The sequence below is a fragment of the Aedes aegypti genome, chromosome 3 (genome assembly GCF_002204515.2).
Source record: "Aedes aegypti strain LVP_AGWG chromosome 3, AaegL5.0 Primary Assembly, whole genome shotgun sequence".
Classification (NCBI taxonomy): Eukaryota; Metazoa; Arthropoda; class Insecta; order Diptera; family Culicidae; genus Aedes; species Aedes aegypti.
This window is the reverse complement of record NC_035109.1, coordinates 36,428,083-36,445,484: the sequence shown is the minus strand read 5'-3', so window position 1 is coordinate 36,445,484 and position 17,402 is coordinate 36,428,083. Positions and strand designations below refer to the sequence as shown.

General features: G+C 39.0%; 1 protein-coding gene across 4 annotated transcripts in view; it reads left to right on the top strand.

The window, feature by feature from the left end:
* The window catches only part of LOC5575394 (protein tweety-2), a 245,377-nt gene that overhangs the window by 173,880 nt on the left and 54,095 nt on the right, over positions 1–17,402 (top strand). For all 4 annotated transcript variants that reach the window (XM_021848691.1, XM_021848690.1, XM_021848689.1 and 1 more), the window contains exon 3: positions 6,826–7,050. In XM_021848691.1, the coding sequence (XP_021704383.1) occupies positions 6,826–7,050 (225 nt within the window). The remainder of the gene's footprint in view (positions 1–6,825; positions 7,051–17,402) is intronic.

Genomic DNA, 17,402 nt, shown 5'->3' with positions numbered 1-17,402 from the left:
ACACCATGAAGAAGAAAAAGAATAAGAAGAAGAAGAAGAAGAAAAAGAAGAAGAAGAAGGATTAGAAGGCATGAACAAAATAGTGTTAAAAGTCATCTCATACAAAAATTTTCTAGGGCATCGAAATTGCATACGGTGCACTTATGCTTTTATGGGTAGTATTGCTTGGAAAATTCCAGGAGAAAATTTTGTTAGATGAATTCAAGGAGGAACTTTTAATAGAATCGATGAATCCTTGGAGAAACACTTGTACATCGCATACATGAATTCTTGAGAGACATCCTGCAAGGAACTTTAAAGCAAATCATTGAATCTTGAGGCTGTTTAAGTGAATCATATGGAGAAGTCTCCGCAAGATTTTTTGGGAAAATTATACATATCTTGCGAATATGTTTGGTGGAAATTCCCAAAAGTATTCTCTGTGGTAAATTCTGGAGAGATTTTCGATAGTTGATCAATTTCTTAGAGTAAGTATTGGAATTTTTGCTAGTGAACTTCCTTTTTTAAAGAATATTTAGAGATTTTTCTGAAAATGGATCAATTCTTGGATGGAACTGCTAGAGTGCCTTCGCTGGGAATCGATGGAAGAATGTCAAAAATCAAAACGTTAAAAGGACAGAAGGACGAAAGACAAAAGGTCGAAAGGATAAATGGTCGTAGAGGAAAAAAATGAAGATCGAGAAGTTTTTCCTAGAGAAAGAAGACAAAAGAATCACCAAGCAAATCATTTTGACCTTTGATCTGTCGACCTATTGTCTTTCTGCCTTTCGATACGTTGCTTTCCAACCTTTTGTCTCTAAACTCTTCACGGTGCTCCCTTGACCGTTATTATCAGAAAAAAAACTCCATGAAATCTGTACTCACCAGTAGTTTTGTATAGCTAAGTTGCATGTCTGGGCAAAACTAAAAAAAAAAATCGTGGGGTCCGTTTTGAAATTGCGCCAATTTGATTGTATAAGTCAACAAATTCAAAAGAAATCTGAGATATTTAAACGGACTTTGATTGGCCGTGATTATCAGAAGAATTAAACCAATAAAATTTAGTCAAAGTAGGTGTTTTTAGTTATATTTAACCTCTGGGCGGAGTTTTGAATGAAAAGATCGTCGAAAATTTGAGTTACGCCCATTTTTAAGTTCTACTATTAAAATCACTAATTTCAAATAGACTAATTACACATTCTAATACCGCTAAGCATATTCTGTTTTAAGCAGTGTTTTTAATAACACATTGCACTTATATGCCATCGAAGTCTTTCACAATTGATTGATTTATCATAGGCTCAAGCGATATAAATCAATACGGAGTAAATTTCATCATGTAACCAAATAAGTTTTTATTCAACAATATTCTGCATAGTTTGGTGAAGCAATGAACTCACGATTCAAATTACTTAACTCGCAATACATGTTGAATATCGAAGAGCAAGTTGACGTCAAATAATACTTTCGGACTTGAGTTTTCGGTTATGAGTAGCAGGGTATGGAATAAAATGAAATTAACGATGTAGCGATACAAAATGAAAAAAAAAAAAAATATTGCAAAGTATTGAACATCCCTTATTATTTTGTTTAATGGAATTTAAATTGGTAGCACTAACTTACAGTGCTTATTTTTTAAAGCTTGTCTTTGTCGCATATGAAAAGTTTGTTTAGCAAAGTATGATTTAGTTTCGTTTGTCTTGACTAATTATAGCAGCGGGCGGTCCTTACTTTACAGGAACAGTTTGCGATCGAAAAAATACAGATAAACCATCAATTTGTGAAGGATACAAACCCGTTTTGGTAGATAGATTGGCAGGTAATCAACACGGCCACAGAACAATTTAATATTTTCCGGTAACAAAAACTGGAAGTTAAGTCTTTTTAAAATTACACACCTCTGAATTACTCTTGATCATTACTCCGAATATCAATAATATGAACCTGAAGACTTAACCTCGAGTTCCAGTTTATAGAATGGCATTACTTCGAATATCATTATCACGTGGCAATGTCATTCAAGGTAATTTTAAATTCGGGACAAATGCATTCAACATAATGGTGCGTTCAGGGTGATGACACTCGGGTTTATGACATTATGGGAAACTAAATTCGGGGAAATGAAATTCGGGGTTATGGGGGTTGAATCTTTTTAAGAGAGGTTTGATTTGAGTACTGATTTCCAGAGAAGACATGTGAAATTGAGCTCTGCAAGTATTATGATTTTAAAATCAATGAATCTAAACAATACCGAATATTTCATACATATTTCATGTATTGAGGCTTACTCTTCGCGAGTTGATTTGATGATGGGTTGATTGATTCATACAATTCTCTCACTATTGTATTTATCCAGGACTCTTACGTATTTGTGAGATCAAAATGACCGGAAAAGCTACAGATTAAATTATTCATTTGCGAAAAATCTAAATGTTGTAATCTATGCTACAAATGATCAAAAGAAATATTGATAGTGGTCTAGAGTGCCACAGTTTGATCAATAAGGCATTACTTCAATTGAAGTTTATGTTCTGGGGCAGTTCAAAGTTAGTACAGCCGCCGGGCAGCTAGTTTGGTTATAATAATATATTATGACTAATAATAACAATACAAATTTGGCTCCGTAATGCATTGCATCGCATGAGCCTATGACACATCAGTTAAATGTGAAAGACTTCGATGGCATGTTAGTGCAATGCGTCATTGAAAACATTTGAGCATGCTGACCGGTATTAGAATGCCTAATTAATCCTCCATGATCCATGATCATGACTCGATATCGACTCATGGAACCATACCAAAAACAAAATTTCATGGTTACTATGATGGTCCCCTCAAATGGCTTTCCAAGGCATTCGTTTCCAAAACTCGATATTTGCATGAGATGATGGTCCCTTCAGATATCGACTCAGGGAATTTTGACTGTATATAAAATTAGTGTTTTTAAAAATTACATTTTAAAATGGGCGTTACTCAAAATTTCAACGATCTTATTATTCAAAACTCCGTCCAGAGGATACAAATTACGAAACACACCTACTGTGAATCAAATTTTGATGGTTTATTTCTTCTGATAATCACGGCCAATAAAAATCTGTTTTAATATCTTACATGTCCTTTGAATATGTGGACTTATACAATCAAAAGGACGTAACTTCAAAACGGGTCCTACGATTTTTTATAAATTTTGCCCATACATGCAGCATAGCTATAGAAAACGACTGGTGAGCACAGATTTGATAAAGATTTTTTTCTGATAATAAAGATCAGTTAAGCATCGTGGCTCTTTACTGGCGAAATGTTTGGAGGAACCACTGAATAATGTATGAAGAAATGTTTGAGCAAAAAACTGTAGAATAAAATTTATGGACACAAAGTCAAAAGTCAAAACGTCGAAAGGACAGAAGGTTGAAAAGACAAATGGTCTTAAAGGAGCCAATAATTTAGACCTTTTGTCTTTCAGCCTTTCGACATCCTGTTTTCGACTTTTTGTCCCCATACTCTTCGCTGGCCAATTTTTTGGATAAATCTCTGGATAACATTTGTGGAGATTCTTGAGTAAGGTTTATGAACAGAAGCTTGAAAGACATAACGTCGAAATGACAAATTGTCAAAAGACATAAAGTCGAAAATGATTTGCTTGGTGGGAAAAAAAGGTTTTCGATCTACTGTTGCTTCTTTTTTGTTCTTCGGCCCTTTGTGACATGTTTTAGAAATACCTGCAGATATTCGCGAGGATTCCTAAAAAAGCCTAAGGACTGTTCATTTTATAAAGTGGACACCTTGTGCATGCTGTATCTTTTTAATTTATTAATGAGATTTCAATCGGTTTTCTGCACATCGTTCGACTAGTATTGTAAAATGTTGTGATAATAAAAATTCTCCAAAATAATTTAATTTCACACGAATGTGGAACGATTAGAACGGTCGATTTTTGGAGGTTATCAAAATCAGTGATTGTTAGAAATTGGCTGGAAAATTCGACAATTCATATTTTTTATTTTCAAAAAAAGCTTGTTCTTCGAAAGCATCATCAATCAGAAACCTAATGGAAAAAAAATCAAGTTATTTTTGTGCAACAATTTTAAAGATATAGTTAAATCATTTTTTTCCTATATTTTTTAGAGAAAAACATTTTAAATTTGAAGGGAACTCATATGAGTAGATTTTTTTGGTTTAAAGAACGTCATGACGGAAGTGCTAATATAGTATTAATATGAAAAATAATTTACGCATTCATAGAGTTACTTATTTAGTCCCCACGTCACTTTTGAACCACAATAGAAACACAATTGCCTTATTCTTAGAAGACCTTCCAGAGTACATTGACTATCTTAAAACTGGCAACACTGCTGTAATAAAATCGATTTTATTTTTATGTCATTCTGAGATTACCAATTTAAATATTTGGAGGAAACCGTTTACAATTTGCTGTAGATCGTTAAATATGCGGAAATGATTTTAAAAGTATGAGATTTTTTTAGTAAAACTACCATGAAGAGTAAAATTTATACTTAAGACTGTGGTTTAAACTCACGACTTAGCTCTCGTTTTTACATATATAGTTTCTTTAGTTATCCAAACTAGTTTTGAACACGCTTTTTACTTTTCTCTTTTGCTGGGTGCGAAAAGATAGTGTATCAGCAAATTTGACCAGAAATGGGTAAATCACTAAAGTTACCTAATGTCAAAGAAAGGTGGAATATAATTGATCTTTTTGAAGCTATTAGCTATAGTAGAATAGTAAATGATACAAACATATAATTTGTTCACAAAAATTAGGATTTTTATTTTGCGAAAAACAATGTTAAACTTTGACTAACAGCTTTTCTTAGCAGTTTTTTAAGAAACTATGTAGCTCTTCAACCAAAAGCATTTTCTAAGATCTTGTATTTTCATAGCATTGTAGAATAACGATGCACAGGGAACCGATTACGATTTTGTCAATAAATAAAACAAATATAGCATAAACAAAGTGTCCACTTTATAAAATGAACAGTCCTTATTCTTTCATGAATGTATTGGATGAATTATTACTGGAGCTTTCTTGAGATCGTTAAACTGCTGGAGTGATCTTTAGTTACTTTTGAAAATTCCAAGGTAAATTTATGAAGGATCATCTTAAGAAATAGTTGTAGAAATATCTCTACAGGTATCTAGCTGAGCTCCTACAGGGTCAGTAAATTGTTCCCGACTTCGGTATCTACTTCATCTTATTTAGGTTGCTAGAAAATAAGTGTAAATGTGTAAGCCTTTCTGTATTTTATTTGGGAACCCCTGGTAATCTAAATGAATTCTGTCACAAACAAATTTTAACTTTTGGAAAGACCTGTGAATAACATGCTTTGAAAATCTCAGGAAACCCCAACCAACCCCTGGTACCTTATTAGGTATCTCCTTAGAACCCTTTGAAATACCCCGGTAACTAAGAAATGAGAATGTGCTCTGAAATCTTTAGTTATCCTTTGGATGATTCTGAAGTCACTTGGAAACTCTGAGGGTTTCTAAGGAATCTCTGGGACTGATGTTGGAGTCCCTGAATACTGTTCAAAAACTTTCTAGGAACCCTTGAAACCACATAGTTAACCTTTCAATCCTTTGTGGGTATCTCGATACCGAATGCTCTGGGAATCTCAGAGACACCCTTGGGAACACTTTAGAACCTCTTCGAACTGAATGCAGCGGGACAACTATTTTCTGGTAAAAATGTTGCAAACGGAATGCCAAATTTGAAACCATAATAATTAACTACAAAACTAAACTCTATTCACAAACATTCAAAACAGGAAGTTTTTACTCCATGCGGGTCCGTTGATTTCTTCTTCAGTTCCAATCTGCGTGCCGTACGCCACTTGGCTTCAATTAAATTGTTGGCATTTATTTATGTTCACTTCGGATTAGTTTTCCCATTCCTGCGCGGTACAAACCACGATTCCTACGTCCCAAGAATCATCACCACCACCATAATCATCGCAGTTGCCTCTGAGTTTTTTTTTTTTTTCCTCTATCCGCGAAGGGGCTGGGTGATGGGCACTATGGGCAGTTTCATTGTAGCATGATGGACAAAAATTTGTCTGCCGTCTTAAGCCACTTTGATGAGTTTTGTGATCACTGGGACAGGGCCTGCTTCTCAGATTAGTGTTCAATAAGCACGTCCACAATTATTCACTAAGAGCCTTTTTTTTGCCAAAGTTGCCATTTTTTGCAGTCGTGGGGCAAGTACGATGATATTCTATGCCCAGGAAAGTCAAAGAATTTTCCATTACGAAAAGATCCAGGACCGACCGGGAATTGATCCCAGACACCCTCAGTATGGCTTTGCTTTGTAGCCGCGGACTTCAACCACTCGATTAAGCAAGGCCTCAACTCAGAACAAGTCATTCTTTCGAGTTTTTACCACCTAACCGCCCATAGTGCAATGACGGCGTGATCATTGTGACCCATTGTAGCAAAACAGGGACAAAAACATGACGGCTTCGGGCAACTTGCTGCCAGAAGAATATGAGTTCCGTCGTCGACCCGTTTGTTACTGGCTGCTTCATTATTGCTGGGGAGATATGCTGGCTGATGGTTACAAACCGAAGCATGCACTCGAGACCCCTCCCGGGAAGATAAATAGTCCAAACGAGATGACTTGATTTTTTTCTGCGCTTCGCGGGCGCACTGCAAGAAATGAGATGTTTTTAATTTCTATAGAATTGTCGAACAGTTTCGATTCGCAGTGCTCCGGCAAGAACTCAGCAGCGTCTGCTACATCAATTTTCATTAGTCTCAATTATGTACCCTTTGCAAAGTCCCTCTAACAATTTGCTTCCGCCTTCTTTTTTCCCCCCGATATCGTTCCAGACCGAAATGGTGAAGTATAATCTCAAGACGAAGGTGGTCCTGTCCGAGCTGGAGGCCAAATTCGAGAAACCACCGCAGATGTACAATCAGACGGCCCAATACCTGCTGCAGGACACGGTCAAGATGGTCAAGGACAACACGACGATGGCAATCAACGCGCTGGAAACGGTGGTCTACCTGACGAGGCCCTCCCACTCGGAGATGACGCTGAACAGTTTGCTGAATGTGAGTACCGTATTTGTAAATCTATTAAGAAGTAATGGTCGGATAAACAGAAGATAACAATAGTTTTTGCCTAAAATATTCAGTGTATTGAAATATTTGCTTCAATATAATTCATAAATTCATACCAGGGAGGAAGCTAAAGAATCATTTTCAAAATTTGATTTTGAATTCTCTGCAGAGCTTTCTTCCTGGTATTACAACAGCTAGTCCATATTGGTACAGCATACAACATGGCTGGCCTGAAAATTTGTTTGAATATCAAAAGCTTGTTCTTAGGACAAAGTTTTGATTTTCTATTAATAAGGGGATAGAGACATTGTACATATATGTTACATTTGGCTTGAATGCCCTCAATGTGATTTTTGAAATTAAATACTTACCTAGCATGAGCCCTAGATACTTAACTTCATCTGACCAATTTATTGGAACCACTCTCATCGTGACAATAAGTCTACTTGAAGGTTTCAAATAAAGAGCTTTTGGTTTATCAGGGAATATTGTTAGTTGAGTTTTGGAAGCATTAGGCGAAATCTTCCATTTTTGCAAGTATGAAGAAAAAATATCCAAACTTTTTTGCAGTCGACTACAGATGACACGCAGACTTCGTCCTTTGGCGGAGAGGCCTGTGTCATCCGCAATCAAGGATTTTTGACATACCTGAGGTAACTCAGGTAAGTCAGAAGTGAAAATATTGTATAATATTGGTCCCAAAATGCTGCCTTGAGGAACACCAGCTCTTACAGGAAGTCTTTCAGACCTGGAATTCTGGAAACCTGAAGTGTACGAGTTGACAGATAACTTTGAATTATTCTAACAATGTGTGTTGGAAAATTAAAGTTTTTTAATTTAACGATCAAACCTTCATACCAAACACTGTCGAAAGCTTTTTCTATGTCTAGAAGAGTAAGACCAGTATAATAGCCTTCATATTTGTTGGAATGAATCAAATTCGTTACACTTAAAAGTTGATGAGTTGTCGAATGTCCATGACAAAATTTAAATGTTCATTGGTAAAAATTAAATTTTCGTTGATGTGGACCATCATTCTGTTCAAAATGACCATTTCAAAAAGTTTACTGATGGAGGAAAGCAAACTGATTGGACGATAGCTGAAAGCTGCTGTACGATTTTTGTCTGGTTTTAAATTTGGTACAACCTTAGCATTTTTCCATTTGTCAGGAAAATTCTTTCTTTCTTTCTGGCGTTACGTCCCCACTGGGACAGAGCCTGCTTCTCAGCTTAGTATTCTTATGAGCACTTCTATAGTTATTAACTGAGAGCTTACTATGCCAATGACCATTTTTGCATGTGTATATCGTGTGGCAGGTACGAAGATACTCTATGCCCTGGAAAGTCGAGAAAATTTCCAACCCGAAAAGATCCTGGACCGGTGGGATTCGAATCCACGACCCTCAGCTTGGTCTTGCTGAATAGCTGCGCGTTTACCGCTACGGCTATCTGGAAAATATGGTAATTGAAAACATTTGTTGAATATTTCAACTAAGAATGATAAGCTACTTTCTGGAAGTTTCTTGATGAGGATGTAGAAAATTTCATCATCGACAGGAGCTTTCATATTTTTGACTTTTTTTCATAAAAGTTCTCACTTCTTCCAGATCAGTCCCCCAGGAATTTTTGAAAACGTTCTCTTGATTGGGAATATTTTCGAAGTCCTGAGAGACTTGATTTTCAATTGGACTAGTAAGTCCTAAATTAAAATTGTGCGCGCTTTCAAACTGCATAGCAAGTTTTTGAGCTTTTTCGCAATTAGTTAGTTATAATTTGTTTTCCTCTTTCAAAGTCGGTATTGGCTTCTGAGGGTTTTTCAAAAAATTTTAGATAATTTCCAATAGGGCTTAGGGTCGATTTCTTCACCATGGCTTAAGCCGTAAACCACGCTTACCCATATAGTTAAACTAGGTTCAAGGCCTAAACGAGGATGAAGAAATCGACCCTTAGGGCCAGCGTCCAATCGTGAAAAAAATATTTTCGTTTCTTAAATGTGAAAATGGTTTCTTGATTTCTTTCTGCAAGTCTTGCCATATAATTTTCATAGCAGGACCGCGAGTGCGTTGAAATTGCCTTCTCCTCACGTTTTGAAGACGGATCAAAAGTTTAAGATCATCGTCTATAACCAGGGTTTCAAATTTTACTTCACATTTTGGAATTGTAATGTTCCTGGCTTCAACAATGGAATTTTTTAAAGTTTGAAGAGCATTGTCAGTATCAAGTTTTGTTTTAAAGAGATGTTAACATCAAGATTAGAGTGTTGCAAGCTTCAACACTTGTGCACAAGCCGTGGCTCAACTGTTGCCTACTTTCTGGCTGTTTTTCAATCGGGTGATATACTCACCACTTTCCATCAAACAAAATCACCATGTCCTGCAAATGCTGCCAAAAAGTTGTTCAGGACCAAGAAGGCATTTTCTGCAGAGGTTTTTGCGGTGAGTTATTTCACGCAATTTGTTCCAAAATTGATTTCCCACTTGATCATCTTCGTCAGCATGAAAAAAACATTTGTTGGATGTGCGACAACTGCTCCGAACTCTTTTCCAATGGGCACTTCCGAAACATCGTCAGCCGATATGAAACGAACGGCGGTTCCTTACCCGGTGCTATCAAAGCTATCCAAGATGACATCTCTAAACTGAACTTAACTGTTGCAACCTTGTCTGCTAGAATAGAATCCTATCCTGTAACACCGCAGCCAACTACTTCCAAAGGATTCAAATGGGGTGACCACATCACACCTACAAGCTCCAAACGACGACGTGGAAACAACGGTGATTTGCTGGCTCCAGTGCCACAACTCAAGCAATGCAGTGCTACGAAGGAAATTTGTGCTTCTGTTAGGACGGTTAGCTTACAGAGCAACTTATTCTGGCTTCATCTTTCGGCCTTCCACCTAACTACCACCGAAGATGATATTAGCAGCTTGGTTCGCGAATGTTTGACCATCGGCGAAAATCAACAGATGAAAGTCATTAAACTCGTTCCGAAAGGCCGTGACCCATCGACCCTAAACATTGTGTCATTCAAAGTCGGTCTGGAGGAAAAATTGAAGAACGATGCCCTCTCACGCGAATCTTGGCCTCAAAATGTGCTGTTTCGTGAATTTGAAGACCTTCATTCAAAAAACATGCCAGCCATTGTCAGAATTTCCCCAAAACCAGCTTTAAATCCGGCAACGAGCGACTCTGCAACCAACGCTTCATTTCCTACGACAACGAGTTAGAATCTTCTGGCTGCGGAAGCGGAATGCATAACACGAAGCCTTTTGGAAGCCCCTTCTTACTCAAACACAGTCGTGCCAGCAACCGACGACGTTCTCCGTTGTAATTCGTTCACACATCAACAATGTTCCAGCCATCCAAGTCATTCCGCTCCTGTGTTTGGGTATATAGAAGGGGTCTTCCAGACCGCTCTCGCAGGCAAGTATCCATATCGTAGAACCTCTTCGCTTCCTGACGTTGGCTCATGTTTCAGCTCCCAACGTCAAGTTCGGCTGCCTCGATCACGCAGCCTACATTCAACAGCCGCATTCGTCGACTCTGCAACACTAGGCGGACTACAACCAAGACGCACTCTGGAAAGCCTGATGGAAGCCCCCAATCTCTTCAACCCAGTCCGGCCGTATGCAGTCTCCGTTCATCATAGCCGTCTCGGTCCTGTGGTCGCATGTAGAGCAACAAGCTTGCACAGGCAAGTACCAATTTCGTAACTGTTCTTCGTTGTGTGATTCAGTTCCCCTCACGCAGCCTACTGTACGAACGGCTGGGCGTGACGTTACTCCTGAAAACAATTTTCTACACAACCGATCGACCCTTCAGCCAGGACGCATCGTAGAAAGCTTTTTGGAAGTCCTTAGTTCCTCTAACACAGTCGTGCATAATCCTGCCAGCGCTCATCACAGCCGTCCTGGCCCTGTTGTTAGTAGGTGTTCGGGAGTCTTCCAATCTGCTTTGACAGGCAAGTACGACTATCAGAACGAACTTCTGCTGTCTCATATCAACTCACTTTTCAGTGCTGTGACTGATGGGACACTCGGTAATATGATGAGCACATCGGAATGCAACCAAGCCGAAGTAGAACAAATTCCAACGTTGATACTTGGGACTCGGAGTAACAGTAAGTCTATGATGAACCAACATCGTGCCGACAATGTAGTCATATACTACCAAAATGTCGGTGGTATGAATAGCTTGTTGGAGGATTACCGCTTATCTGTTTCTGACAATTGCTACGACATAATTGCTCTAACCGAAACCTGGCTCGATTGTCGTACCACATCCCACTCAGTTTTCGGTTCCAACTATGAAGTTTTTCGCTGCGACCGCAATCGAAGGAACAGTCAGAAGTCATCAGAAGGTGGCGTCCTGCTAGCCGTAAGCCGAAAATTAACAGCTTATCCAATCGAAAACGATTCATGGACCTGCTTGGAACAAGTTTGGATATCCATAAAATTAGCAGACCGCACGCTGTTTCTATGTGTTGTATACAAACCACCAGATCGCGTACGTGACAATGATCTCATCGAAACTCATTGTCGATAAGTTCTGGAGGTTGCAGAAAACGCTTCTGCTAACGACGAGCTCATCGTGCTGGGTGATTTCAACATGTCTGGCATTTCTTGGCGGTCATCCAGGAATGGTTTTCTATATCCAGATCCCCAGCGTTCAACCCTGCATCCGGCTGCAACAACTCTCACCGACGGTTATAGTACAGCTACTCTTACTCAAATCAACAGTGTGACCAACGAAAACAATCGGATTTTAGATCTTTGCCTTGTCAGTTCGATCGAAGTGGCTCCACCGATTTATCGCGACTTCGCCCCGTTAGTGAAGTCAACCATCCACCATACCCCTCTTGTTATTTCCGTCGAAAACCAATTGATTTGCGAGTTTACTATCGCTCCCAAGGCTATTCACTATGAGTTCTCAAAAGCCGATTACCACGGTATTGCTAATCTGCTTTCTAGCATGGATTGGGACACTATTCTTGACGCCGAAGATGTGGATGCAGCAGTGGAAACCTTCTCGAATGTGCTCTCCTACGATCGACATGTTCCAAAACAGGTTTTTCAGAACAAAACTTGTATCCCTTGGATGACCAACGAGCTACGGCGACTAAAAACTTCGAAACGAGCCGCCTTACGACAATACACCAAGCATCGCACTCCTCAGCTAAAATGCCGGTACCTCAGATTGAACAAGGAGTATAAGCACGTGAGTCAACGCTCCTACTCACTTTATCAACGTGGAATTCAACGAAAACTGAGAGCTAATCCGAAAGCTTTTTTGAATTTTGTGAATGAGCAGCGTAAAGAGTCTGGCTTGCCCTCATCAATGTTATACAACGGCCGATTGGGATCATCAACTTCAGAGATATGTCAAGTCTTCAAGGAAAAATTCGCCGAAGTGTTCTCCACCGAAACGTTGGATGCGGACCAAGTCAACCTTGCCGTCAATGGGCTGCCTATATTTAGTCATTCGCTAAGCACCTTCCATATTGATGAATCGATGATAGCCTATGCTGCTTCCCAACTTAAAACATCATTCAATCCAGGACCTGACGGTGTACCTCCAGCTTTTCTTAAGACAAATATCGATCACTTACTGCACCCTCTTTGTCGGCTGTTCCGATTGTCATTATCATGCGGAACTTTCCCTTCGCTCTGGAAGAAAGCACATATGTTCCCGGTTCATAAGAAAGGATGCCAACGAGATGTAAATAATTATCGTGGAATAACATCGCTGAGTGCAGTTTTAAAGTTATTCGAACTAGTAGTCATGGGACCACTACTTTCCCACTGCAAACAGTATTTGAGCGATGATCAGCACGGGTTCATCGCTGGGCGCTCTACAACCACCAACTTGTTGTGTCTCACTTCATACGCTACTGAAAGTATGACCCAAAGAGCGCAGACAGATGTGATTTATACTGATTTGTCCGCGGCGTTTGACAAGCTAAACCATGCCATAGCGATCGCAAAATTAGAAAGGCTTGGAATTAACGGGAATCTTTTACAATGGTTTCGTAGCTATTTGACAGACCGCCATCTACTTGTTGCCATAGGAGACTGTCACTCCGACACTTTCTCTGCATCATCGGGTATCTCTCAAGGAAGCCACCTGGGCCCCCTGATATTTCTCCTGTATTTCAACGATGTGAATTTGGCGCTTAAGGGGATTATAAAACAAAGCCAAACTTTGAATTTTTAAGAGCACGAGACAGGAGAATCTGTCAACAGTTCGCGTTGAAAATCAATCAAATTACTTGCTTGCTGGTGGTGACCAATGGGATAAATTTTCAACGCAGTGCGCTGTGTGGTTCTCAAGTCTTGTGCTCTTGAAAATTTGAGGTATGGCTTCGTTCTATAATCACCTTAAAGGACCACGATTGTCTTACGCGGACGATCTTAAAATATTTCTCCGCATACGCTCCATCGACGATTGCCGTTTTCTGCAACAGCAACTTGACGCCTTTGCCAACTGGTGTAGTGTGAATCGTATGGTAGTCAACCCTGACAAGTGCTCTGTGATAACCTTCTCAAGGAAAATGCAACCGTTTGTCTATCAATACACTTTGCGTGGAACGGACATAGAACGAGTAGAGCATGTTAAGGACTTGGAAGTAATTTTGGATTCCCAACTCACGTACAAACAGCACATTTCGTAAGTAGTAGACAAGGCATCCAGAACGCTTGGGTTTATTTTTCGCTGTGCCAAAAACTTCACCGACGTTCATTGTCTGAAGGCACTTTACTCTTCCTTAGTCCGTTCCTCGCTAGAATACTGCTCAACTGTATGGAGCCCATCCTACAGCAACGGCGCAGAAAGAATAGAATCTATTCAACGGCGTTTCCTTCGATATGCCCTTCGAAGACTACCCTGGAATAATCCTTTTCGTCTGCCCAGCTATGAGAGCCGATGTCAACTGATTCGTTTGGAGCCACTTTCATCCAGACGGGATACTGCTAAGGCTTTTCTGATCGCTGATGCACTAGGTAACCGGATTGACTGCCCATCTATATTGGAACAGATAAACGTCAACGTTCAACCTCGGGCTTTGCGTAACAGTGCAATGATGCGACTGCCCTATCGTAGCACAAACTACGCAATGCATGGAGCTATCAATGGACTCCAACGAACCTTCAATCGCGTTTCGTCACTCTTTGACTACCACTTGTCTCGCGAAGTACTCCGTAGTAGATTCTCAGAATATTTTAGACGATAGTTGTTTTTAAACGCCTGTTTTTGCTTTAATTTGTTTGTAAATTTTGTTTGCTTTTATTGTTTGATTAGTGACGTTTCATGTACTTATTTTTTTATCATCATTTGGGCAACTCAGCCTGTTGATGAATACCAATAAACATAGACATTAATCATAGAGTCAATATATGTTTTATATATTCCACTCGGCTCGAAAATAATTGAAAGTGGAGCTAATAGGATTGAGAATCGCTTCATGGGGAAACATAACAGGGACATGATCAGAATCAAAATCAGCATGAGTAACTTCAAAGATGACTAGAGTCGGTTAAGGCCAAGATAATCGTAGATGGATTTCTAGAAGAGGAAAAACATGTTGGGTTATCAGGGTATTGAATTGAGAAATATCCTGAAGAGCACTCATCGCATAAAATTCTGCCGTTGGAATGACTTTGAGAATTATTTCATGACCGATGTTTGGCATTAAAGTCACCAATGACAAAAAAAAATGAGTTTTTTTTATATATTAAGGCACTCCGTGCTCGTGACCACTACTGTGCCGGACTCAGTTGATCTTGTAGCTTCTTTACCGATACAGATCTATTTTCAACTTATCTATATTTACATCTAGTTTCACTCTCTCCTACTCTTTTACTCTCACACCGAGCAGGTAGGAAGAGAGCTCTGCTGTTAGTGAGGCTAGCCCATGACTTCCGCTTATGAATCGAAAGCGTAACCTCAAGGCTACAGACCCCCCTGAAAAAAAAATTATAAATAAAAAAATAAAAAATAATTAAAAATAAAAAAAAATGACTTATTGCGAGTCAATTTTTGCAAGTCATTTTGTAGCAAATTAACTTGCTGTCCAGAGCATTGAAAAGGCAAATAGTCAGCTATGAAAGTATACTAAGCTGTGATTCAACAGAAACACCTAAAGCTTCAAAAACTTTGATTTCAAATGACGAAAACAGTTGATGTTTTATACGCCTATGAATGATGATTGCAACTCCCCCACATGCCCCATCTAGTCGATTATTACGATAAACAAAAAAGTTAGAAGTTAGGATCTTTTTTAAATTTGGATCCAGATTTTAAATATTTTTCAGTAATAACTGCTATATGCACGATATTAGCTGTGAGAAAATTAAACAGCTCGTCCCCTTTACAATTCAAGAAACGAGCATTCCAATTTAAAATATTTAAATTTTTGTTTGGATCCAATAGAAAACCATAATCCAATAACAATTTGATAAATAGATTTTACACCAGCTTGGACTGCTTCAATCATAGTGGTGGCTTTGAACATTGCATCAATCATTAGATTCAATTGTTCAGTTAGAAAATTAAAATCAGAGGCTGACATATCACTTGAAGTGGGTACATAATCTGATGATTTCTCGTTAGAATTTTCGGTAGACGAAGAGGCGAAGTAGAAATTTCATGTGGCGGCAGGGTTTTTTTTTAATTTGATTTGAAACAATTAGAATGGGTACTCGTAGTATGAAAAAGGGAGGAGTTCAAATTACCCGCTACGATATCGGCATAGGATTTTCCTTAGGTAGATGCATTCGAAATTAAAAAATTCGAACGACTACCCGATGGATTAAAATTAGTTTGTGAATGAGCATGATTATGATTTACCTGATGAGTATGATTCCTAATCAAGCGATCGTTAACTGAAAAATGAGCATTGTTCGATACTCTACCAGGCAAACTCCGGAAACGACAGTTATCGTAACGGATACTATCTTACATCTGCCTGGCACGAGCCTCGTCGACTCGCCTACGCGAAGGGCAACCCCAAAAATTTGACTTATGATTGCCCCCGCCGCGAATATGAACTTATCGTTATTTTCCTTCACTGGACAGACGTCCTTAGCGTGAGAAGAACCTCCGCATGACCCCACTTTTGGCACCGACGGCACTTAGTGGGGTTCTGGAAATTTCCTCCAGGTTTCTGGAAATGTTCCCTGTCACACGGACATCGAACATAAGTCTAGGTTTTTCTAAAGCTTTAATTTTATTTAATTCTTTTTTGTTAAAGTGAACTAAATAATATTGTTGAGAAAGCCCTTTCCGAACAATTCCAGATTGGGTTCTCTTTTCCATAATGATTACTTGGACTGGGGAGAATCCAAGTAAATCATTTATTCTATTTTTGATCTCTTCAGGTGACTAATAGTCACTTGAGAGACCTTTCAAGACGACTCTGAATAAACGGTCAGTTTTGTCGTCACAAGTAAAAATTTGTGCTTCTTCTCTTCAAGATGTTTGAGAAGAAGTTGGCGATCTTTAAGAGTTTCCGACAAAACGCGACAGTCTCCTTTCTTTGCGATTTGGAAGGAGACCTTGATTCCCCTAATGGAGTTCAAGATCTCCTGCCTAAATCCCCCACATTTGGAACAGCTAACCACGATAGGCGGCACTCTTTTCTTCCTCACTTGAATCATTTGGATTTCGGAAAATTTGTCTAGAGCATCGAACTGATTGCTCATTTCGATGTAATTATCAACATTAACCATTTCACCCTTGGAAGAAGCACGCATCCCGCACAAAAATAGGAAAATCCATATTTTTTTTAGATTTTAGCAACTACTACTGTTGTGTTCAAGCTGCCATAAAACTTCATTAAAACAATAACGTTTAATTACGTCAATGTTCCTCGCTTTTTGATTAGTTTTCCTGTAAAATTAGACTTTGTTGCTTATCTCTGCCTGAATACATATCCGTTACTCCCTGGCTTCATTGTTCGTCTCATCAAGGCATGCAACAAAGCAGCCATCTAGTTACCAGCCAATGGTGTTAATCTGTAATGAGGGTATACATTTTAAAATAATGCACCGCCCCCGATTTGGGTCGCGATAATGAAAATGGATGGAAGGCTAATGCTCAGCCGGGTCCCCCATCCCGTCGTCATTCGGGATCTCCTCGAGAAGCTGCGAATCAAGGAAATGTGGTCGTCCTGCCTCAACCCAACATCAGCAGTAGAAGCAGCAAAGCTTAATGGATGTTTATTTTAGTCTTACTACCAATTCCATCAACTTTTCATTCGTTTACTTTACACCGCACAGTATTTCGATAGGCCGAAATCGTGAACTTAATTCAGTAGCACTCTTAAACGTGATTTTTCTGGAATGGTGT